Source organism: Agelaius phoeniceus, chromosome 3 (genome assembly GCF_051311805.1).
Source record: "Agelaius phoeniceus isolate bAgePho1 chromosome 3, bAgePho1.hap1, whole genome shotgun sequence".
Taxonomy (NCBI): Eukaryota; Metazoa; Chordata; class Aves; order Passeriformes; family Icteridae; genus Agelaius; species Agelaius phoeniceus.
Window position 1 is genome coordinate 111657538 of NC_135267.1, and position 24354 is coordinate 111681891.

The 24354-nt window shown below is 56.8% G+C and overlaps 1 protein-coding gene across 1 annotated transcript; it reads right to left on the bottom strand.

Moving 5' to 3' along the window:
* Positions 1-15216: 15216 nt before the first annotated feature.
* On the bottom strand, positions 15217-17075 carry NKX2-2 (NK2 homeobox 2). Its single transcript, XM_054628939.2, has 2 exons — positions 16467-17075; positions 15217-16101 (listed from the first exon to the last, which is right to left on the bottom strand). Exons 1-2 carry the CDS (start codon positions 16720-16722, stop codon positions 15533-15535), a joined length of 825 nt encoding a protein of 274 aa, XP_054484914.1. The 5' UTR covers positions 16723-17075; the 3' UTR covers positions 15217-15532.
* Positions 17076-24354: the final 7279 nt, after the last annotated feature.

A 24354-nucleotide genomic window follows, 5' to 3' on the forward strand; every position in this document is an offset into this window, starting at 1 on the left:
CTGGGGTTTGTGGGACAGCCTGGTGTGGAAGTGATCCAGATCCTGGACGGGGAATGGCTGGAGCTGGGAATAACAGAGCAGGACAAGACAGGGCCAGAAGGAGTCTGTAAAACTGGATTTATGAAGGATGTGGCCCCAAAGGAGACAAGTTCTGCTCTCAAACGAGCACATGGTGGTGGGAGATGTCTCCCAGGCTTTCTCCACAGAAATCCTTGCTGCTGTAGTGACCTTTGCCTGGATCCAAAGCTGTTCCACAGGGAAATTCCCTCTGGGCTGTGGGAGGCAGTGGCAGGATGGATAAGTGTCCTGCTGATGCCTTCCCAGCTTTGGGAATCCGCTCTCGCAAGGAGCAGCATTCCCGTGTGGAACTCTGCAGTGCAGAGTCCCTCAGGACTGATGGACATCACCCAGCCACTGGTTTGGGGCTCTCACTTGCAGGAGTCAGCACTTTGTGGGGGCAGAAATCCCTGGGAACATCCCATTGTTGAAGTGCTGGAATAAGCCACGCTTGGAAAAACAGCGGAGAAGTTTCACACTTGAACAAAGCCCCCGAGCAGATGTTGGAGAGGTGCTGGCCTCTTCCAGATGGGGTTAATAAAAGACTTCATTAGGTTAAAAAAAGAGGAAACCGAAGTTAAGGACCTTCTCCTGCGTGCCGTGCGTTTTCTCCTCCTCAAGGCCATCCTTTTTCCCAGAGCCCGGGTTCCTGCTCCGCCTCATTGTTCCCTCCCGGTGCTGCCGTGCCGGCTCTGACCCGCCGGTGTCATGGCTCCCCGGAGCTGTTTGTCACCATGGAGTTGGCTCTGCAAGGCAGGAGTGGCATTTCAATCACCCAAACCGGGCTCAGCGCTGCCTTCCCCCGGCACTGGCAGCGGGATGATCCCAAACGGATGCAGGGCTGAGGGGCTTCGTCCCTCGCTTTGCTTTTTCCCCCTGAAGATCTCCCACGGTGGAGCTGGGGGAGATGAGGATGGAAGGAGACGTGGATGCCTGTAAGTCCTCCCTCTTATTTTCCTGCAGGAATCTGCCCTGATCTGGAGCCCTTGGGAATCATGCTTGAGTCCTGGGGTGTGGTATTTTCGGGGTGCCCAGACAAGGGAAGGAAGGAGTGAATCTGACTCCATGTTCTTAGAAGGCTAATTTATTATTTTATGATCTATACTGTATTAAAGATACTATACTAAATAAATATAACACTAAATATAATAGAATCATGGAATAGCCTGGCATTGAAGGCTCCTGAATAAATACAATACTAAAAAATACTATAGTATTTTAGTATTAATAAATATAATACTAAAAAATGCTATACTAAAACTATACTAAAGAATAGAGAAAGGATACAGACAGAAGGCTAAAAGATACTAAGGAAAAACCTGTGACTGTCTCCAGAGTCCTGACACAGCTGGACTGTGATTGGTCATTAAGTCAGAACAATTAACATGTTGGACAAACAATCTCCAACCACATTCCAAAGCAGCAAAACACAGGAGAAGCAAATGGGATAATATTGTTTTCCTTTCTCTCTGAGGCTTCTGAGCTTCCCAGGAGCAAAATCCTGGGCAAAGGGATTTTTCCAGAAAATGTGAGGGTGACACTGGAGTTTTTACTTTCAGGGCAGTGGATCTCACAAGGGCAGGATTTGGGGTGTCCCATGGGGAGCTGTTCCCTGCTGGGCTCCAGGTATGTGGGATACACTCCCCAGCACCCAGCAGCACTGGGAACATCTGCTCAGGGAACAAGGGTAGGGCTGAGAGCTTCCTCAGGGAGTACTTGGGTTTTGGCTCTTGCCAGGAGCCAGCCTTGATGACTCTAATTGATTTGGTTTTAATTGTTGTGGCAAGTCTGATGCTGGGCTTGCCCCAGGTCTAACCCCTGCTCTGTCAGCCTTGGTCCAGGGGGAAGTTGGTAACTCCTTGCTGCTTAGCCCCTCTTCCATCCCTAGGGGAGGAATTGGGGTCCATGGGAGGTGTGTGAGAGCTTTGGGTCTGTGTGAGAGCTTCAGGTCTGTGTGACAGCTTCGGATCTGTGTGAGAGCTTCGGGTCTCTGTGCCAAGCACACCCCTGTCCCCACTTCAAGGTGGGCTGGGGGCTGCCTGGTGGCCACTGCCAGGGTCATTCTCACTAAAAATAGGGAAACAAAAGGTCCTGGTGGATGAGGGAGAGGTAGGATGGGTGTTGTCCCTGGGAAAGAGCAGGGCCTGGGGCTGGGCACAGGGACAGGGACGATCCCAGCCTGGCGTGGGCTGACCCTGCCCAGCTCCACAGGGGGACATGACGGGTTATTCCTCATTTCTCAGTGATTCCAGCTGAGCTTCCAGCAGTCTGGGGCTCTGTGATGTGATCCCAGAACCACTGAGGCCGGAAAATCCCTCCCAGCCCATCAGTCCAGGCTGTGCCCGACGCCCACCTTGTCCCCAGTCCGGAGCACTGAGTGCCACCTCCAGTCCTTCCTTGGATGGCCACTCCAAACCTCCCTGGGCACTTCCAATGCCTGACCACCCTTCCCATGAAGAAATTCCCTCTGCTGTCCAGGCTGGGATCTGCCCCAGTGCCTGGCACGTGGAATGCTCCCCATGCCAGTGCCGGAATATTGACAGGGCATCTTTGCCGTGTTCGTTCTGGCGTTAAACTGCTAATTAATTATGACATTTGTGCTACTTCATTCTGCGCCCTGGATCTGCAGAACCTGGCAGGCAGTTAATTAGCTCTCTCTATGCAAAGGATACAGAGGGAAAAAATAATTGCTTGAGGAATAGTCACAGCCTTCTCTCAGCAAGGTCCTACCTATGAGCTGCCTCAGAGCTGCGCTCCCAGAGACGCCTCTGTCAAAGGCCAATCCTTTGGAAGAGAGATTTGAAGGAAAAGGTTATCTGGGAGATGTGCCTGCCTGGCTGTTATTTAGTGCTTGTAAGTCCAAGGGAAATCAATTATCTAAACAACTCCCGTCGTGGAATGGGTTTCTTTATTCTTTTCTAAATATGTTCTCATCTTTGTCTGTCTGCGTGGGGCTGTGTGCAGCCAGCGAACCTGAGAGCGAGGGAGGAGCCCTGGCCTCTCACAACCCATGCCTGGCAAGGCTGAGGGGCTTCCCTGCCTTCCTGGTTGTTTAAAAATAGAATTTATATCCCAAAAGAGCTGTGGAGGGGTGGGAGCCCCCCAGTTTCACACTCCCAAATTCTCTTCCCAAGTGTATCCTGGTTTCCCAGGCACATAAACGTGCCAAACCCCTCCAGGGGCTTCTCTGAAAGTGCTTTTGGGGTGGTGCTTGGGGTACCTTCTGCCTGTGGGCAGATCTTGCTGATTTGGGGGGCACCTGTCCCCAGACCCCCCTGAGAGGGCTTGGCAGCACATCCCCCTGGAGCAGGATCCCCGGGAAGCTGCTCCTCTGTTTTTCCCACCTTGGCTGCTGCTGGAACAAGGGGACCTTTCAGGTGCCTTCAATGCCAGGCTATTCCACGATTCTAACCCAGATTTTTTTTTTTTTTTTGCAGCACAGCAGGCACTGCTCTCCCCATTTTCCGCCTTCTCTAACGAGGAAAGGTCCGTGACCACCGCAGGCTCATCAGGATACAAGAGCAGGTTTTTACTTTGGGGCCAACAAAGACGAGGAGGAAACCAGGATAATGGAAATGGTGTTTGTGCCTGCAGGGATAAACAGGAATTTTCTTAACCAGATTGGAACCTCCAGCAGGTAACCTGCCCTCTGCTCCCCCTGCGAGAAAGTTGTTTTATTAGCAGATAGTTCCATGTTGAGGCTGCCACGGGAGTGTTGCAGTAATGGAGTTGACATCTATATAATGGAGTTGACATTTTATTCAAAAGGGAAAAGAAAAAGCTTTAACAAACAGGGGTGCCCCCCCTCCCCTTCCTTTCTTCCCGTGTTTTGCTGCCATCGATCACATCAAGCCACACAAACTTTGAGCGGCCGCCCGTGCTGGCAATTTAATAAAATTCCATGCAGCACTGGGTGCTTCAGGGACAGGGTGGGGGACAATCAGCCTGCTGGGAACTTGAACTTGGCTGAGAAATCAAGGCAAGGGCTTTGTTCAGCAGCAAAGCACCATGATTCCAGTTGGTTCTTGGTGGCACGCTCGTGTTAACGTCGTGTGCTGGTCCCTGTGTGTGCTGGATGCTTTTGGGATAGGGAGAACAGGGATTCCTGGAGAACAGGGATTCCTGGGGAACAGGGATTCCTGTCATCTCCTGTCTAAACTGCCTCAGGGATGGGTTGCTGCTGCAGGTTCTGGGGTGGTTTGGGTTGGAAAGGAAATCTCTCCTGTGTTCTCCAGATTCAGCAGAGCAGGTTTGGGACAGCAGGGACCCAGCTGGGCCCATGGAGGTGACAGGATGAATTCCAGAAAAAAGATCTGGAGTGGAAGCACCAAAGCAGCCTCAGTGTATAACATTCCTGCAGCCATTCCTTCCTGTGTGGAATGAGCCATCTGGGATTTGTATCCCTGGTTTGGGTGAGCAGGGAATGACCCACAGTTGTCCCCTCTGGTTGTCCCTTGTTCTGGGTGAAGCAGAAGGATCACTGAGGGAAAACATAAGCTCCCAGCCCCCAAAATGCTTCAGGGAAGTAGAGTATTTTTAATTAACTCAAGTTAAAAGTCCCTTGGGGGCATCTTTCCCCTGGTGTGTGATTTAAGTCACACATCTCTCTTTCCCCCCTCCCGACAACCCGGTTGCTGCAGCCCGTTGACATTTGTGTTTCTGATGTAATAATCAGATGCTAAAACACTGAGATTACATTTGGATCAACACATTTGGTTCTTAAACCCCGAAAGTAATTATCTTTTCTCATCTACAACGGATGGAAATATTATTCCATTAACCATTAAGCAGCTCTGAGCCGGGGCTGGTGTCACTGTTGCGAGGCCTCCGGGGATTTTAACCTCAGCTTTTCCCCGTGGCCAGGAACTTTTTGTGGAGCTGTGGGTGAGAGTTCACAGGTGGGAACTGCCTCCAGTAGAATGAAGATTCTCAAAACCTGTCCTCAAGCATTCCCAGGGATGGACACCTGTTAAAATCACGGTTAAATTCCTTTGGTTTTGTCTGGGTTTTCCTGGAAGGAAAACATCTTGCTGGAGCCCAAGTTAGTGAGTGCTCTCCGTGCACCCAGCTCTCCACTTGGCTCCCTGCAGAACAGGGATGCACCCAGGGCCCCTCAGGCATCCTTTGGAAGGGATTCCCAGGGAGGAAATTGATAAGGAAGTCAATAACAGCACGTGTTTGAAGTGGAACTTCAGCTCAGGGCTGGGAACACTTGAGGAAGCTCTGGCCACAATTAAGCACTTAATCAGGAGAGAGCGGCAATTTCCCCAGCGCAGGAACCACCGAGTGCAGATCCAGAGGTGGGAGGGAAAAGTGTCTCTGTGGCAATTAAGATCCCTTCTGATGGAGCCTGGGGATGGTCTCGTGGAGTGACTTTTGTTGCAGAGTCGGGTGCCAGGAATTTTCAGAAGCACAAACCCTGGTGCCTCAGATGCCACTCGGGGAGTAAAACTGCTCCTCCCATGCCACTGCTGCTCAGTGGAGCCTCTCCTGCTGGCACTGCTTTCCCCCCCTTGGAATAACAGCTGAAATTGTCTCTTCTTCCCCACCAGGCGCTGGCTGGACACCCCATGCAAGCATTCCAAGGATAAGAGGTTTCCCAGGCAGTTTTCTGGATGCAGAGCTGCCTGAGGAAGGTGCTGGCCCCTCAGGAGGATGCAGTGGGACTCCTGCCCTGCTGCTTTTGCTTTTTGTTGTTTTTGGGGCTGGTTCCTCCCCTGTGCCTCACCCAGCAGGTGGGGCTGGGCTGGGCTGGGCTGAGCTGATGGTCTCCCTGCTCCCATTTTTCCCTCCCAGGGAGCTGCTCCGTGCCCAAGCTGTGGCAAACTCAGCTGCATTGTGTGAGTTCTCTGCTCTCACCCTCCTCCCCAGTCCCAAAGCTTTCAGGGCAGATCTGGGAAGCGCTCAGTGCTCTCTCCACTCATGCCATACTCGATTACAGATAACGCTGTCGAGGTTTATTGCTGATATTTTCTGGTTTGTTGCCTCTGTGGCTTCTCAGAGCTTCTTGTTCCATCTCCAAACGGCCATGAACACGGAGCCTGCCGCTACCAGCGTGGCTTCTCCTCCTTGGAGCACCTGATTCAAAGTCTCCTGAAGTCACTGGGAGTTTTTCCAGTGAATCTCAAGTCAAGACTCTTCCAGGCTGGCGCTGGCTTTGATGGGCTTCGAGTGTGGCACACGAGGCACAATGGGCTCCTTGTTCCTCTCCAGCTCCCTGGGAGCCGTGCTGAGCTGTGCTGAAATCATCCCAAATAAATGCAGATTAAACCCTTGTCGTTATTTTGGGGGGGGGTTTCAAGGGGCACAGACAAAGCTGGGCTTGCTCTGAGTGCAATTACCTCTGAGAGCTGCGTGGGCAGCTCAGGAGGTGGAAGAAGAAGCCTGGAGTGGTGGGAGTTATTCCTTAAAAACTGACAGTACAGGTAAACGACCTGTCCAAGCAGGTAGCTGAAACATTTTTAGCTGCTCCACTGTGGTGTTCCTTCCCAAAGGTGCCCAAGGCAGCCAGGGGAGGAGCTAAGGGTGGCTTTTCCCCCTGCTGACTCCCAGGCTGCAGCCAGATGGGATGGAATAAATCTCTCCTCACATACAGCCAAGCCAAAACAAATATTGTGCAGTGATTAAGTGGCAACCCAAACAGAGGCAGGCATCCCGCGGGCTGAGGCAGGAAACCTTGGGCTGCAAACCTCAAGACACTGTTAACTTAATTTGATTACATATTTGATGGCTATCTGGAGTGGCCCATGAATTATTGATGGAGAAAAGCTGCTGTTTGCCTTTAAAATCGAGCTGCACAAAGTAGAGACTGAGTACTTAGGGGTGTAAATGCTGTTTGCACGGGGCACTGGAGAGGTCCCCAGTGTCCCTGCTGGCGACCAGGGGCAGGAGCTGCTGGAAGGACATGTGGAATTCTCCCTGTCTGATAATCAGTGGTAATCATCAATTAGGGAGCAGGAGCAGCAAAGCTCTTCAGCTCCTCCGTGGCTGAGCTGGAGCAGGAGAACCCCAAACCCAGGTAGGTGCTGTTCCCTGCCCTCGGGGTGTGAACAGAGCCCGGCTTTGGAACAACAGGGTGGAGCTGAACTGGGATTGCTCCCGGATTCCTGTTTGAATCCCGGCACAATGGCAACAGCCACATGGAAAATCTGGGCTTGTTTATTATTTTCTTCATGCCAGTGGCACAAACCCGATGATGTGCCCAGCCAGATGGCTTCAGGCACGCCACTGGGTTGATTTACCCCTTCACAGGTGCTGGGAGATCCAGGGAAAAAAACAACACAACATATTTTCCAAAGTCAAAGCCTCCCAAAGACAAATTAGGAGAGCTGGTGTCTCTGGGCAGCCACACAAACCAGGATAGGTGGAGCTGGATGTCACAGGGGTTTTCCCAGGTCTGCCACAACACTGCCAAATCCCTGCTGGACATTTTTGCTGGCACTGGAGGTGACAACATTTTGATGTTGTGGCCGTGTGGCCCAGCTGGGAGCCACTGATGTGCCCCAGAGGGACTTTGGACAGGCCAAATTTTGGGTGGGTTTCTGTCAGGCAGGACCACACAGCACTGGGGCTGCGCTTCCATAATGAGGCATTCACTATTTATTGATTATTTGCAAACCCTGGGTTCAAGAGGAAGAGAGGAGAATAAAAATTTATCCTGAATGGACTCCACCATGGCAAATAAAAATTTATCCTGAATGGACTCCACCATGGCGAAGTGACCTCCAAAGTTACCGTTCCTCTGACTTTTTAGCTACACTGAGCAATCTGTTTATTGATTAACTTTCCCCAAGACTTTGTGTGGGAAAGGAGGTTGGATTTCCTGTGTGTGGGGTGCTCTGGGATGCTCCAGGAAGGAATTGGGTGCACAGTGAGTGACCATTCCTCCTCCTCTCCCTCCCTCCTCGCCACAATCAGCTCGCTTTGCTCTTTGATGGCTCTGGGGTGTTTTATTTTCACCTCATTCAGAAACCCTTGAGAGAACTGAAATACAAAAAGCTGGGGATGCTTCCATTGCCTTTTTTCCGTGTAATATGGAGTTTTAAGTGGCCTCACTCGAGAGGGACCAATCAAGGAGCTGCCTGAAACCCACAGCAAACAGCTGCCACCCCAAGTCACCGCTAATGACAACGCTGAATTCCCTTTTGTCCTGGGTTTCCATCCAGCTGTTCCCTAACTCTGAGAGGGACATCAAAGGCAAGTCCTGCACTTATCCATAGCTTAAAAAGCATCCCCTGGGCCAGGAGGGGGTTTTTCCCTTTAAGGCCTTTGTCTTTGGGCATTTTGGATATTTAGGATCGCACAAGGAGTTTCCATCCTGGCTGCGATGTGGCAGGAGGAGCTTGATGAGGTGCCTGGCACTGCCAGCATTCCCTTGGGTGTGGGAATCCATGGATCTGGTGCAGAGGAGCACAGACAGATTGGGATGGCCATGGTGGACGAGCACCAGTGGGGCCAAGGGTCTGTGAGGATGGAGCGGGTGGCAGGGAATTCCCAGTGGGAGGTGTTGAAGGGGTGGTGGCCCCTGGATCTGGGTTTGTGTCCAAAATCACTGGTGATCCCTTCCCTTCCTCACCTGTGATGGGTCTGATGTGCAGCCAGGGCCCCTCTCCCTGCTGGGGGAATTCCAAGCCCCTCTGGATACGTGTGGGACAGCATCTCCTCTCACTCCTGGGGCACAGCAAGGCTGGCCTAGGAATCACTGGGAGTCACTGCTTTAGTCCTGGGCTCACCCCATGGGCTCTACCTCAGCCAAAGGGGCTCCAAAACCACTTTCATGGGATTGCTGTGGGATTTTGGGAAAACGCCTGGGGAAAGGACTCAGGGGTCACTTCCCTGCAGCTCCCTCTGAAATGTTTCAGGCTGATCCCTGCCATTCTCTGGGAATGAATAACACTCCTGCTCGTGTGCAGGCTGTGGAAGGAGAGTGCAGCCCTTCCCAAGCCACTGGAGTGTGAAGGGGAGGAAGAGGATGAGCAAAGCCTTCAGCCACGCTGCTGCACCCCCCAGGAACACCTGCACCAAGGAGGGCTGGGAAATCGTGGGATGTGCTGCCAAGAGCTCCTCTGTGTTGTGGCAAAGGATGGAGACACATCCCTGAGGATATGAGGGATTTATGGCCATTTCTACCCAAAATTTATTGAGGCTGAATCGCTTGGCCTGATTTTTGGGTTAAGATTCCTGTGTAGTGCTTTCATCTCTTTTAGGAGTCAGTGACTTTTTGTGGGACTGCTCTGACTGAAGAAGGGAGAAATAATGTCTGGATAACAGCTGGGAAGCTCCACAATTGGGGAAATCTTCCAGGGATGCTTTTTTTAGGCTCTTGAACAACCAGAGCTGAACTCTTTAGACACCTCTTCCCTGCAGGATGTGTGTAGGAGCCAGGAGTGGTGCATCCCACAGGTGGTGGGGAGGAGCAGCTCCATCCCTGCACATCCAAAGACACAACCACTTCTTAAACCTGATTTTTTTTCCCCCCTGAAATAGTTGAGCCTGCTTGGCCAGACCCAATCAGAGGCAGTGATTTGACAAGCATGATTTGACACAATTTATTTCTTGCAGTTTTTATCTCACGGAGAACTTTCTCCCTGAATTGGGGCTGAATCCCACAGAAAGCAGCAGATCCCAAGACAGAATTAAGGCACTCTGTTTGTCCAAGTGAACCTGGAGAAATCCCAGGGAGGTTTGCCTGAGCTCTTGGTTTTTCCCAGCAGATCCGGGATATTTTGCATTGAGAGCGTGGATGTGACTCCTGGTGGTTTAATCCCAGATATGTCAGTGGAACTCAGGGCAGTGCGTGAACCCCACTGAAACTGCCCAAACCTCTGTATGACCCAATACAATTATGTTCAATAAAATTATGTTCAGACAAACTTTGAGTTTTGTGGCTGGTGAGACTTGTGGGGCCTGTGGGAGGGAAGGATGCTGCACCCAACCATTCTGCAGCCTTAAATCCTCCTCTTCTTTTCTTTTTTTTTTTTTTTTTTTTTTTTTTTTCCCCTCAATCAAGTGCTTGTCCTTTGCAGCTGAAGCATCCCAGGTTCTCTGAGTCTGCTGATAATTTAAATATCGGGGAGGGAGAGGAGGTGGGGACAACATTCCCCAGCCTTGGGCAGGAGAGAGGGAGAGAGGGAAAGTGGGAAAGCAGGAGTGAAGGAAAAAGGGAAAGCAGGGAAGAGGGAAAGAGAGGAAGAGGAATAGAGGGAAGCTGCTGCCTGCAAGGGCCATGGGGGAGCTGAACACAGGGGTCTCTCCTGTGTCTCTCTCACGAGAAATTCCCTGATTCTCTACAAATTATTACCGTTAATTAACGGCATTGTGCAAAACGCAGTAAATTCGCCAGCACTGAGTGAAACCCAAAATCACGTGGAGAGGGAGAAGCACAGGGCTGTCCTGAGGCACTCACCTGTCGTGCCCAGGTGCCTGATTCCCTCTGAGTGTTCAGGCTGCACTGTCCCCAGTGTCCCCAGTGTCCCCAGTGCAGGGAGGGAGCTGTCCCCATCCCCGTGGCTCCCTGTGGGGCAGGAGGGCCGGGAGGAAGCCATGGATGTGCTGCCTCATCCTCCCCAGCTCTCCGGAGCGCCACGCTGTCCTTGCCATCTGTTTGTTTGTTCATCCAGCGTGGAGAGGGCGAGAGCTGAGCACCAAACCCTGCCCGGGCTTTGGGGACACTCTGCTTGTCCCAAAGGTGAGGTTCTGGGGCTTGGGGACACTCTGCTTGCCCCAAAGGTGAGATTCTGGGGCTCGGGGACACTCTGCTTGCCCCAAAGGTGAGGTTCTGGGGCTTGGGACACTCTGCTTGCCCCAAAGGTGAGGTTCTGGGGCTTGGGGACACTCTGCTTGCCCCAAAGGTTGAGTTCTGGGGCTTGGGGACACTCTGCTTGCCCCAAAGGTGAGGTTCTGGGGCTTGGGACACTCTGCTTGCCCCAAAGGCGGGGTTCTGGGTCCTGGGGAGTTTGAGGGGTGGCACCAGTCCCCCATGAGGGTCAGGGGCCAGACCTCATCACTCCCCGAGCTCCGCTCTGCATTTCAAAGCGACGCCCCCGGTTTAGGGTTCAGGCCGCTCCTCCTGCAGGCCGGGGGGGCCTGTCCCACCCCTCCAGTGTCCCGTCCCTCCTCTCGGTGTCACCGGGCGGCTGCGAGGGTCCCCTCCCCTCGGGGTCCCGGGGGGCGGCCCCGACGGCGCGTCCCTTATCCAGCAGCGCCGCCGCGCGGCCATCCCGGCCCGGGGACGGGGGTGTCGCTGGGGACAGGGACACGGAGCCTCGGGGTGCCCGGCTCTGCCGCGCCCGGGGGCGCGGAGGGGCAGCGCAGCCTCCGCCCCGTCCAGCGCCGGGCTCCGCGGGGCTCTGCTGCCTCCCCGCGGCCGCTGCCTGGGCTCGGCAAATAAACCGAGCGCAGCCCCTCGTTCAGAGCAAGGAACCCCTCCAGGGGCGCTTCTCGGGGAGCTTTGGGAGGGTGTCATCCGCGGGGGAGCCGCCGCAAATCTCCCCGAACGCGGCCCGGGGTCGCGGCTCTCCCCGCCGCCCCAGCGCCGCCCCCCGGCCCTTCGAGCCCCCCCGGCTCCTTAATGAACCCCGCCGAGAATTGCCCTGGCGGTCGGTAAATATTGGCTTAGCTTCCCCTCGAGCGGCTCCTCGAGCAGCCCCGAAAAACCCACAGCGCTGCCGCCTAAGCCCTACAGTCAATAGGGGACGGGGGGAAGCCACCGCCGGGCTCCGCGGGGAGAAAACCGGGAAAACCGGGGGGGGGAAGGAAATGGAGAGGGGCCTGAAGCTCGGCCCGAGCTTCCAAATCCCCAAATACCGACTCGCGGGTCGTGTCGCGACCCAGCCCCGCCCTGGCGGCCGAGAGGGGCTGGCGGGGCTGCCGGGGCCGGAGGGGCCGGAGCCCCATCCTGGAAGCCTCGTCCGAGCTCTGCGGGCCCGCTCCGAGCCCGGGGCAGCTCCGGGCACCGCGAGGATCCCGCGCAGCGCAGCGCGTCCCGCCCCGCCCGGAGCGCGGAGGATGCCCGGGCTGGGGGCTTCTCCCCGCTCTTTTTCTCTTTTCTCCCCTGTTTTCCTTCCCTTCCGTTATTTTTCTTTTTCTGCTTTCTCAGATTAATTTTTCTTCCTTCGCTTTTTCTTATTTTGTTTTGTTATCTTTTTCTTTTTCCTCTTTTCTCTTCTTCTTTTTATTTTCTTTTATTTTTCGTTATTTTTTCCGCTCTTCCCTTTTATTTTTCTATTTCTCCCCCTTTTTCTTTTTTTTTTCTATTAATCGTTTTTCCTTTTAAAATTTCTTCATTCTTCCTTCATTCATTTCCTCATTTTCGTTACTTTCTTCCCCTCTTTTCTCTTCCTTCTTTTTAAAATGAAACAATTCATTCCCCCTATTCTTTTATTTTTTTACTTTTTAATTTCTATCCCTCCCTCTCCTCCTCCCTCCCTTCCTCCCTCAGCCGGCCCGCCTTGCACAACCAGGAGCGCGGACAAGAAAGGGCCATTTCTCCGGGAGGCAGCGGGACGTGCCAGCCGGGCTGGCGGTACGGCCGGGCCGCGCAGGGAGGCGGCAGCTGCAGCCCAGCCCGCCCTCAATGCCGCCTTGTTCTGCCCCGGCCTCCGCGGCCGCGCAGCGCGGCTCCGCGGGCTCCTGCGAGGGGACGCGCTCGGGGCTTTCGGTGGGGAGGGGGGCGGGGAGGGGGGGGGAATTTCCTGTGAAATGAGAGAGAAACTTGTCAGAGAAGAGGAGAGTCTCTGTTGGCCTTCAAAGAGAGAGCAGAGAGAGCGGGATTCTTTTTCCTTGCGCCCCCTCTTTTTTTTTTTTTTCTTTTTATTTTTCCTTTTTTTTTCTCTCTCTCTCTCTTTTTTTTTTTTTTTTTTTTTTTTTCCAGAATAGATATAGCACGAATTTTTAATTCGCCTGCCTTTCACAGACAACAATGCTGGGTTTGAAAGCTGGGCACAATTTGGGTTTTGTGAGGGGTCCCCGGCCCAGCTGGCCATATGGGATACAACATGTAGAACATGCCGAACAATGAGCGCGAGTGACAGCCCGAACAAAACGCGGAGGACACCGCTCCCTGACTCCGCGCTCCGCATCAATGCCGAGCCCCAAAAAACAGAAAACAGCCAAGGCCGAGGCAGGCGAGGCGCAGGGAGGGCGTCCCCCCGCCCCCCCCGCTCCTCCCGCACCGTCTCTCCCGGTTTTTCGCCGGCTCCTTTGGCTTCCTTGGCTGCGGCTCGTTAATATGCACGCCTCTAACATGCTCACCTCCCTGCCTCCCCCATTGTGCTGCTCTCTGAAGTCTACTGTATATTGTGCAAAGATAGACTGGCCCGGCAGCACGGCAGATATAAGGCCACGGAGGTTAGGGCCACACAACTGGTTTGATAGACTCGGCACAGCCCGAGGGGAATGAGGGAAAAAAAAAAAAAAAAAACCAAAAAAAAAAAACCACCACAACAAAACCACCCAAACCAAAAAACAAAGAAAAACGGGGGAGAAATTGATTTTTTTTTTTTTTTAATTAAAAGAATAAGTAAGGAGGAAAAAGTGACAGTTTTCCGTCTGTCCGCTCCTGGCTCGCACGCCGGGTTTGGAGAAGGGAAAACCGGCTCTCATCGCCGTGTCCCCCTCGGGTGTGGGACAGCAGCGGAGCTCCCCAGGGCTTGGCTGCCCCGCGGAACGGCCGCGGCTGCTCCGCCGCTGCGCGGAGCCTCGGTGCTTTGGGGATAGGAGTAGGGATGGGAAAAGAGCGGAGGAAAAATGTAGGAAAAGGATAAAAAAACCCCAGCGGAGGCTGCAGGATGCGCTGGGGCGGCGGGGCCGGGATGTTAGAGAGCCGGGATTTTGCGGGATTGGGATTGTGCGGGATTGGGATGCTGCGGGGCCGGTACCGCTCGTCCCTTTGGCATTGAACTGCCCCGTCCTGGCCGGGCTCAGCCCCGCGGGACGGGGCGGGCTCTGCACCGGCCCCACGGCTCCTGACAAAAGCCTGTTTGGATTTGTTTTCGTTTTTTGAAGCATCTTTAGCAGCCTGAAAGCCTCAGGGGCGGGCGAGGAGCCGCAGCTCTGCCGCAACCCGCCCCGACCGGGCTCGGTCCCGGTCCCCGTTACAGCCCGGCAGAGCCGCCCAGCCCCGCCTCGCCTCCCCCTTGTCTCTTCTCCCTCCTCCTCCGAGTTTTTGGGGGGGTTCTTCCGGTGTTAACCCTTTCCCCTGCCCTGCCTGGGCCGCCGGCGCATCCCCGAGGGCTGACCCCGAAGTTTGGCTCTCCCTCCAGCCCGGGAAGGGGGCACCGGGGCGACGCCAGAACCCAAATCTCAGCAGCACCGAGGAGCAGAACAGCGCACTCACAGACAGAAAACAGGAAAATATGAATTCTCCCCGCTCCGCGTTTTTCGCCGGCGGATGAAACCGACTGGCCCCACCAAAAAAAAAAGAAAAAAAAAATAGAAAAAAAAAAAAGAAAAAAAAAGCCGTTTTTGCCCGAAAAAAGAAGCTCAGGGGGTGGAGGGTTGAGCGTGGGGCCCCGCTCGGCCGTGTCACCCCGGCCGGGCCCAGGCAGGGCTGGCTCGGGGGATGCGGGGCGGCCGCCGAGGCCGCGACTTTCCGTCGTTGTTATCGGCTCCTTCTCTACTATTTTCCCTCGAAAAGCAGCTTTAAAAAAAAATTAATAAAATTCGTATTAAATATGCGGGGAGGCCGGGGCGGGGCGGGGGTGCCCAGGGGGCCGCTCTCCGGGCCGAGAGGGTTTCAGCGTCCGCGGGGCTTTTTCCTCCGCTCGGCAATGGTTAAGGCGAGCCCCAAATGGGAGAGAACGAACGGAGCGCCCCGGCCGCGGCTCACGGCAGCGACAACGACCACGACAAGGTGCAAAAACACCCCCGGCAGCAGCTGTCGGGGCCGCAAACTGCGCTCCAAGGGCAGCGCCCGAGCTCCCCTTTTGGGGTGCCCCGCGCGGCGGCCGCACCCCCGTTCCTCACAAAATCACAGGAGCAGCGGGGGAGATTTTATTCTTTATTTTTTTTTCCTTTTTTTTTTTTTTTTTTGTAATTCTGACGATCTCCCCCCCCCTCCCCTTTTTTTCCTCTTTTATTTTATTTGTAGGTAGACAGGACCACTCTGAATGGCGCAAAAAATTTCTGTAAACAATGACGCACAAAAAACACCTCCCTTCCCTTACCCCCCGCCTCCCCCCGAAATGAAACAGAACCCCCCCAAAAAAATGGAGGGGAAAAGAAACGGCAGAGGGAAAGAACCCATAATAATAATAATAATAGCAATAATAATAATAATAGCAATAATAATAATAATAATAATAGCGTTTCCCTCGCCATTCCTTCCCCCGCAGTTTTTTTCTTTTTTAATTTTCGGAGCATCAGTCTGTCTCCTTTTTTTTTTTTTTTTTTGTTTTCTCTCTCTCTCTCTCTCTCTCGGTTTGTGCCTGTTAATTCTGTGTTTTCCTCCGCTCTCGGGGGCGTGTGCGCGGGGCCCTCACCAAGTCCATTGCTGCGCCTGTACCAAGTGGTGCGCTGTGGGGTACTGGGGGCTGCCGGCCGCGCTGTACTGCGCGTTGTACTGCATGTGCTGCTGCAGGGACTGCGCGCTGTACGCCGAGAACGGGATGCCCGCCTGGAACGTCGCGGCTGCCAAGTCCTGGGCTTTGAGCGTGTGGCAGGGCTTGCCGTCCCTGACTAGCACCGGCACGGCCACCCGCCGCGGCGAGGGGAGAGGAGTCACTTCCATACCTTTCTCGGCCCGCGCCCGCTTCATCTTGTAGCGGTGGTTCTGGAACCAGATCTTCACCTGCGTGGGGGTGAGGCGGATCAGGCTGGCCAGGTGCTCCCGCTCGGGCGCCGACAGGTACCGCTGCTGCCGGAACCGCCGCTCCAGCTCGTAGGTCTGCGCCTTGGAGAAGAGCACCCTCCTCTTCCTCTTCTTGCCCGCGTCCCCGCCGCCCACCGCTTCCTTCTCGTTGTCGGGCGACTCGTCTGCCGACGGCTCCGGGGACTTGGCCGAGGGGTCCTGGCCGCCGCCGCCGCCGCCGGCCGCCAGCCCGTGCACTGCGGACAAGCCGTGCCCGGTCAGCGGAGGGCAACGGGCCGGGGGAGCGCCCCTCCGCCGCGCCCCGCATCCCTCCCGCCGCCCGGCCCTGGCGGGATGGAGGCCGGCCGTGGAGAGAGGAAACCCCCCCATCCATCCATCCATCCATCCATCCATCCATCCATCCATCCATCCATCCATCCATCCATCCATCCATCCATCCGTCCATCCATCCACCCACCCATCCGTCCATCCGTCCGTCCATCCGTCCATCCATCCACGGCTCCCCCGCTCCCGGCCGGGACGAGCCTCAAGTGCCCCCCTCGAGCCGCGTCCCTCCCCCAGCGCCCCCCAATCTCGGCTGCCCCGTCCCCCCGGCACTCACGGGAGTACTGGATGCCCTCGGCGCTCGCCAGCCAGCGCGTGTAGGGATTATCGCTGTTATCATAGAAAGGACTCTTCAAAGGCAGCGTCGGAACAGTGTCCAAGGGGGTTTGTCCCAAAACTCCCGCTTTCCTGGGCGGCTCGGGCGCCTCGCTCTCCTCCTCGCCGCCCTCCGCCGAGCCGTCCTCATCGTTGGTGTCGGGGAGGTCCAAAATGTCCTTCACCGAGAAGCCCGTCTTTGTGTTGGTCAGAGACATGTTCCGGCCAAATTCCGCCTGGGAAAGTTGGAGCCGCGGCTTGGCCGAGCCGCCGGGTCACGGCTGGGCACGCACACGCCGAGCGGCGACAGCGACACTGCGCAGGGACACGGGGAGGGACCGGGGGGGGGCCACGGCACGCGTGGAGAAATGGGGGGGAAAAAAATAGAATAATAATATGGATTTATAGAAAAATAAGCGGCGGGGGTTGTGCGGGAGAAGCGGCCGCAGCGACGGGTCTCTGCGCGGTGGTGGTTGTTCAGCCACGGGGGAAAATTCCGAGGGCGGCAGCAGCAGCTGGTTTCGGGAATAGTTTGTAACTCCAGGGGAAAAAAAAAAAAAAAAAAAAGAAAAAAAAAAAGGGGGGGGGGGGGGGGAAGAGAAGCCAAAAAAAAAAAAAAAGTAAAAAAAAAAAAAAATCACTTCTGGATCTTGTTCAGCTGCGCCGAACCCGCGCCTGCCGCTGGAAAATCCCGAGCCATTGCTGGAGCGAAGAGTCCATATAAGGCTGGTCCCCACACATGAACCTGCCGAGAGGAGGGAGAAAAAAAACCTACATTAAACCCAGGAAAGGTTGGCCACGTGTGGGCGGGTCTTGGAAGTCAAGTGGATGAAGACAGTGTTTGCAGATGTGAAATTGCGGGTTTTGGGCGAGCTCCGAGCTTCCACCATTGGTGATGAGTGGTATAACGTGTCAGTTAATTACCGGCGCGGGGAGGGTCCTCGGCGCGGGGGGGGCGGGCGGCGGCGCCGGGGGGGAGGGAGGGAGGGAGGGGGCGAGGGAAGGAAGGAGAGAGGGAGGGAGGGAGGGAGAGAGAGGGAGGGAGGGAGGGGGCGACTTCCCAGCTCTTCTTAAGGGCACTATTTACATACAAAGAGCTCCGCACCAGCCCCGACGCTCCGGACGCTCCAAAGTGTGTTTTCCACCCGTGTTTTCCTCCGATTAAAAAAAAAATAATAATAATCACAATAATAATAATAATTTGCTGTTCCCACAGCCGCTCAGGCTGCGCGCCCCGCGCTGCCGGCCCCGCTCGGGAGCGAAGCGGCTCAGATGGCAAGAGCCCAACTTATCTAACCCGCCTAGGTCAATATTTTGGTTGGGGCTTAGGGATGAGCGCTGGAAATTAAACAGCGAGTAATTGATTCTAGTTTGCTCCGAAATTAAGCGAACTGGCAAAACGCGATCGTCAGGCGCGACCCGACGAGATCCGGGAGGTGATTATTGGGGAGGGGGGGAGTGTGTGCTTATTTGAAGAGGTCTCATTGATTTTGCCACCTTCTTCCAGGGGAATGAATCCAGCCCGTTGGGATCATTCGATGGGCTGCAGCCCGATGGACTCATACACCACTGGATTTTTTTTTTTTCTTTTCCATCTTTCTTTTTCCTTTCTTTCTTTCTTTTTCAGGACTTGGGGAAGGAGGGAGAGGGGCAAAGAAGGGGGTCCTTCCCAAGGGAAGGCCGGCACCCCAGGTGTCACCATGCTCTCACACAGCAGCGCTCGGCTCCGGCCCCGCGGAGCCCGCAGCGGCTCGGAGCGGCTCCGGGGGCTCGCCCTGCCCGGCGCGGGATGCACAGACCGCCCCTACTTCTCTCTGTCTGCCACCAACTTTTATTTTCATTGCCTTTCTTCCTTCGTCCTGTTCTCTGCACCTGCCGAGGAGGCACTCCTCCACGGGGCAGGGCCAGGATCGTTATCGTTTTCCCTTTCCCCTTCCTTCCTTCCTTCCTTCCTTCCTTCCTTCCTTCCTTCCTTCCTTCCTTCCTTCCTTCCTTCCTTCCTTCCTTCCTTCCTTCCTTCCTTCCTTCCTTCCTTCCTTCCTTCCTTCCTTCCTTCCTTCCTTCCTTCCTTCCTTCCTTCCTTCCTTCCTTCCTTCCTTCCTTCCTTCCTTCCTTCCTTCCTTCCTTCCTTCCTTCCTTCCTTCCTTCCTTCCTTCCTTCCTTCCTTCCTCTCTTTCCTTCCTTCCTCTCTTTCCTTCCTTCCTCCCTTTCCTTTTACCACTCTTTTTCCCTCTTGCTTGTTTTCCATCCCTTTGCCTTTCCCGAGCCCCGCCCGGGAGCGCGGGGGCCATGGAGATGTGCAGGGCGATGCGGGACACGAGGTTTGGACAATCTGGGAAGGGGCTCTCCCCACTCCCCTCATTTCTGGACAGGAAAAGTTGCCCGAGTTTCCCTTCCGGGGGGGAAGGAGCCGCAACGCCGCCGGGCAGACGCCGCCTCGGGCTTCCTCCTCCGCGCCCATCAATGGATTCGCACCTTCCCATCCTCTCCCTCTCCGCTCCCCCCACTTTTCCTGCCCCAGCCCCCAGCCTGCCTCCCATAAAGTATGTGATGTGGCTGACAATGCCCAGGGATTTTTTTTCCCTTTTTTTTTTTTTTTTTTTTTTTTTTTTAAGCGAGCCCCAGCGCGCATCCTGGGTGGTCGGCCCCGCGCAAACACAAATACAACCCGACGGCTAAGCTGGGGACAATGTCCGCAATGTAGACAAATGTCCGGCTCCTGTTGGAACCCTTTGTCTCGGCGCAGTTTTTGCATTTATTTCAGTGGCGAAATAATACGTGATTGACGCCCTCTTTCAGCGCGCCCTAACTGTTGGGAATAAATCTGAGGTTGTTCCTAGTTGTCATGGTATTCAACCGCACTCAATGGCTATCTCTTCATCCATTGCGGAGTCCTCCTCGATATCGAGGGAACCCCTTCGGGCCGGCCCCCGCCCGCTCCTCTGCCCCGCTCCGACAGCGCCAATTCCCACTGAATCGCGGAGTTACCGATGGATTCACCCCGGCCCGGGTGGGGTTTAACTCCCCCGAGGGGAGAAAAGAGAGAGGGGAGAGCGGCGATAATCGCGATAGTGGCGGGACGGAGAACCCCGACAGAAGCCAAACCCGGGGAGGGAAGGGCAGAGCATCCCCGGGGCAGCCAACGTGGGCCGGGCGCCGCGGGGCTGTCAGCTTAATAATAATAATAAAAATAATAATGATGATGATGATGGTGATGATGATGATGGTGATGATGACGATAAACACTCCCACACCCGTCCGGCCCGGGCAGAGCGTCCCGCAGAGCCCTGGGGGCCCCGCGGGAGGAGGCCGGACACAGCCCCGGGGGTCGCGGCCCCCTCCCCGAACGCGCTGCGCACCGCGGGGACACCGTGACGTCACCGGTGGAGGGTGTGACGTCAGAGCAGCGCGGAGCCCATGACGTCAGGAGGGGTCGCGAGGCCGGGACACTGCCCTGCACTGGGGTCGCGCTGCGTGGAGCCAAAACCCGACGGCAGCGCCGCGACTGTCGCGACAGAGCCGGGACCGCGCCTTGTCCCCGCCCCGAGCCCCCCGCGCCCCAGGGCCGGTCCCACGCGTGGCGGGGATGCTCCAGCGCCGGGACAGGCGGTGACAAGGCCGGGGGCGCCGGTGCCCTCCTGCCCCAGCCCCCGGGGCCGAGCGGCCCTCGGGGACAAGGGGCTCTGCCCACGGGGACCGATTCACGGGTGGCTCCCTCGCCCGCGGGGTTAAGGCTGATTTTTCTATTTTCCAGAATCGGAAAGGGACAGTTCCTGCGGGAAGGAGGGGGAATGAGGCCTCCCGAGCGGCTGCCCGCAGTCACGCGTGGGCCCGGGCGCCGCCAATGCTGGCGAGCTCTCGCCACGCCACGGGCGGCCCGCGGGGACGATTTTAAGCGGTGTCCTCGCCTTTCTCCTCCCGGCCGCGGCCCGAGGGTCCCCGCACGGCGCCGCGGTTCCCCCTCTGCTCTGAGCCGGAGGAGCCGCAGCTCCGTTCCCTTCTCCGCCGAGCGGGATCCCGCGCACGCAGCGCGGAGAGCACGGTGTGGTACCCCCGAGTGTGATGGCACATGGCAGAGGGAGAAATGTAGGAAAGGGTGTTGGGCAGGAGCCTGCCGCTCTCCCTCCCCTCCCTACCCGCACCGAGCCCGTCTCCATTCCCGCTCCCGCTCCGCGGCTCCGGGAGCGGCCGACAAGTGGATCAATTTATTGTTTGATGGAGCCAAAGATGCGAGACATTGTTTTCCCTTCCCTCCAGCCCGCAAATAAACAAACGGAGCGGGGCTGCACCTTGCCGCTCGGCCCGGATTAGCGGAGCCCACACAAAGCCTTTGTTAAGGGACAGGTTGATTTTATCTCCTAGAATGAGATCCACTTGGAATGAATGGGGAAAGGGAAGAGCAGCCCGTGTCCTGATAATTGTCGTGAGGAGCTTCACCTCGGGAGCATCCCTGTAAGTAACACCCTCTTTGTTTTAAAGTGTGGAGGAGGGAAGAAGAGCCGCCACACGAAAGGGGACAGCTCTCCCCGGCCGTAAAAATATAAAACCAAAATTAAAAAAATCAGAGTAAAACCATCGCAGCGAAATAACATCCCTCGCACGGAGGGCTTTGAATCGCATTTTCCAGCCCTGGAGAGGAAATTCTGCTGCTGCTGCTGCTCGGCAGCGGCTCCGGCTCGGAGGGGATTGGCCACGCCAGGCCGTGGGCACGGAGCCCACGCCACGGGATTGCCTCGCACACCGGCAGCCCGGTCAGGGAGAGAGAGAGAGCGCCATTAAAAAAAAAAAAAAATTCAAAAATCGTATTTCCTAAAATCAAGGGGAACCGGAGCCTCCCGAATCCTCCGGCGCTTACAGGAACTTAATTGTAACGGAGTTTCTGCGGGCTGAAATTCCCGGCTCGTTTCCTGGCTGGAAAAAATGGCATTAGCAAAGGCGTTAAGGATGTTTCGGGGGAAAGAAAAGGGAGGAAAAAAAAAAAAAGGGGAGGAAAAAAAGGGGGAAGATCGCCCCGCACGCAGGAAGGGAGTCAGCAGCAGCATTCCCTATGGAAGCTCCAGGGAAAGCCCCCACCGCCCCCCAAAATCCCGGCGCCGGCCTGCTTTTCTCCAGCAGACAATTAATTCTTCTCCAGGACATAGGAATCTAAATGAGCTTCCCTATTCTCACGATTGCTCTATCTCCTTCCCCCCGAAGCTTCAAAGGCGGAGAAATCCTTCCAATTCACCGATATTCCTTATAAATCTGTAGATGCGGATCTGCCCCGCAGCCAAGCTCCCGAGGTGGCGAATTGTCATAGAAATTGGGATTTTCCCCCCCCTCGAACCCCCCCCTGCTCCCCGGGGGCCGGCGGGGTTATGGCAGAGCCGGAGGGCACATGTTAGGGCTTTGATAAATGCACTTTAATGAGATTTCGGAAATTATTGCCCATAGTGATGGAGGCAGTGGGGTACGGGCACAAAGCCGGGAGCCCGCAGCCCCCCGACCCACATTTTGTCTTATTTAATTCCCCTCCCTGTGCCGGGGGGAGCTGTAAGCCTGGCCCGGGGCTCCCTTCCCCTTCCCAGCCTATTCCAAACCGGTTTATTCGCCGGACAAACGGGGGTGCCCCCCCCCGGAGCCCCCCGGCTCTGCCCGTCCCCGTCTCTAATGATTAAACGTGTCCCAACGAGATTAAGCTTTGTCAGAAATGATTTTTTTTCCTGCCGGGCCTGGCGATGCCGGCCCGCTGGCCCCGGAGCGCCGGCAGCGCGGCGGGGTTCGCTCCCTTATCAGAATTCGCTCCGCGCTCCGCGCAGGGCTCCGCGCCCGGGTCACCGCCGGCTGCGGGTCCCGAGTGGGGGTGCGGGGAGCCCCGGAGCCCGCACCGGCCTGGGGGGGACCAGGGCTGCGTGGGGATGGGCCCACCCGCGTGGGCTCGGCCCCGAAAGCCTTGCCCGAGCCGGGGGCTCACGCGTGGCGCGGGCAGGGCAGGGCAGGGGGGAAGGAGGAGGGGGCGCCGCCGGGGCCGGGGCCAGTCCCGGTCATTCCCGGTCCTCTGGCGGACTCTGCCGTCGCGGCTGAGAAGTGTCCCACGGCCGGGGCAGGGGGCAGAGCCCCGGGCTCCCCTTCCCGGCGCTGCCCCGGCCCCGCTGCCACCCGTGGCCGTGGCCGTGGCCGTGTCGCAGCCGCGCCGTCGGGGCCGGGGCCGCGCCCCCTCGGCTCTCGGCCCCGGCTCTTACCTGCCCCCCAAAGAGCCTTCCCACCTGCTGCTGCCGCCCCCGGCGACCCCTGCGTCCCCTCTGCCCCCGGCGCTCCAGCCCGGGGTCCCCCCGCTCCCTGCCGGGGCTCACCTGGGCGGGTCCCCGCGCGGGGGGAGCCCCTCGCCGCCCCCGGCACTCACCTGCGCCGGGGTCCCTCGGCGTTGGTGTCCCCCCGCTGTCCCCGGGGAGCCACCTGGGACAGAGGAGCGTCCCCCCGCCGCCTGCCGGGGCTCACCTGGCCGGGGGTCCCGAGGCGGGGGGTCCCTAGGAAGGGGGGCTCCGGCGGCGGCCCCCCGCCTCCCGCATTGTCTCCGCCGTGTGCCGGGGCCGCTCCTCGTCCCTCCGGCCTCACATCCCCCGCGCCGCTCGCTGCCGTCCCCGGCGGCTGCCGCCGGGCGGAACACCGGCCATATGCTCCGCGGCCATAAATTGGGAAGAAGCACAAACACGCCGGTTCCTGGGTGGCTCTTTTAAGGCTGAGCCGGCCCCTCTCTCCCCCCGGGGGGCAGAGCCCTCCCCCCGGCCCCCCCTTCCCCAGAGGAGCCGCTGGCTGCGGCCCCCCCCGCCCCCCGCCCGGGCCGGTCCCGCTGGCCGAGCGCGGATGGCTCGGTAGCCGGGGCGCCGCGCAGCCAAACAGCCAGATGTGGCACGGTATTGATGTGGCACGGTATTGATGTGCCGGGGCTCGTTTACATTAGATACGCGCCTGATCCGGCCGCTGATAGCGCCGGTGTGCGGGAGATCCGAGCCGCGCTGCCGCGGCCGCCTCCGGCCGCTGCCCCCTCCCCTGCCCGCCTTTCTGGGGCTCTTTTTGGGTTTTAACATCATCATCATCATAATCATTATTATTATTATTATTATTGTTATTGTTATTCGGAAAGAAGGCGATGGAGTTGTCGACCGAGGGTGGTGCTGCCCGACTTCCCTGGAGGGTGAGGAGCGGTCATGGAGTGCTGGAACATCCTGAGTCGAGGCTCACGGAGCCCAGCTCCGGGACAACCCCCAAAAAAACACCCCACGTGCCCCAGAGCGTTTTCCGAACATCCCGAGCCTGGTGCCGCGGCCGCTTCCCAGCCGCCCCCGGTCGCAGGAGGCTCCTGCCAAAGGTACGATCCCCACTGGGATTCCAGAGGGGATGGAGAGCTCCCAGCCGGCCGCGAGGGCTTCCTGGGCATCCCACGGCCCTTCCAAAGGCTTTGTGGGTGACATGCAAACACCTCTGGCTGCTGGGGGCAGTGGAAAGGCGACAGAGCCCCTTCTCCATCCCACCTGCCCCGGATCCTGCGCAGCACCTGCCCCGTTCCTGGAAAGACCTTGGAGTCCTGTGTGAAAGTCCCGGGGCAGGTGTGGCTCAGTGAAATCCCCGGGTCACAGGCAGCTCCAGCAGAGCTGCCCGCAGATAAAGTGATTGATCCCCACACCGATCAATAGAGATCTCATTCCAGGCAATTAATAACTTTGCCAAGCTTGTTTTGTTTGGATAAAGTGCCCGGATTGCTGAGCGAGGGAGTGAAACTGGGGGAGAAAATAATTCTGTAATTTTATGTCACCCACATAAAAATACCAATCAAAGGGCAGTGATTTGCAGACATATTCATTTGCATAAAG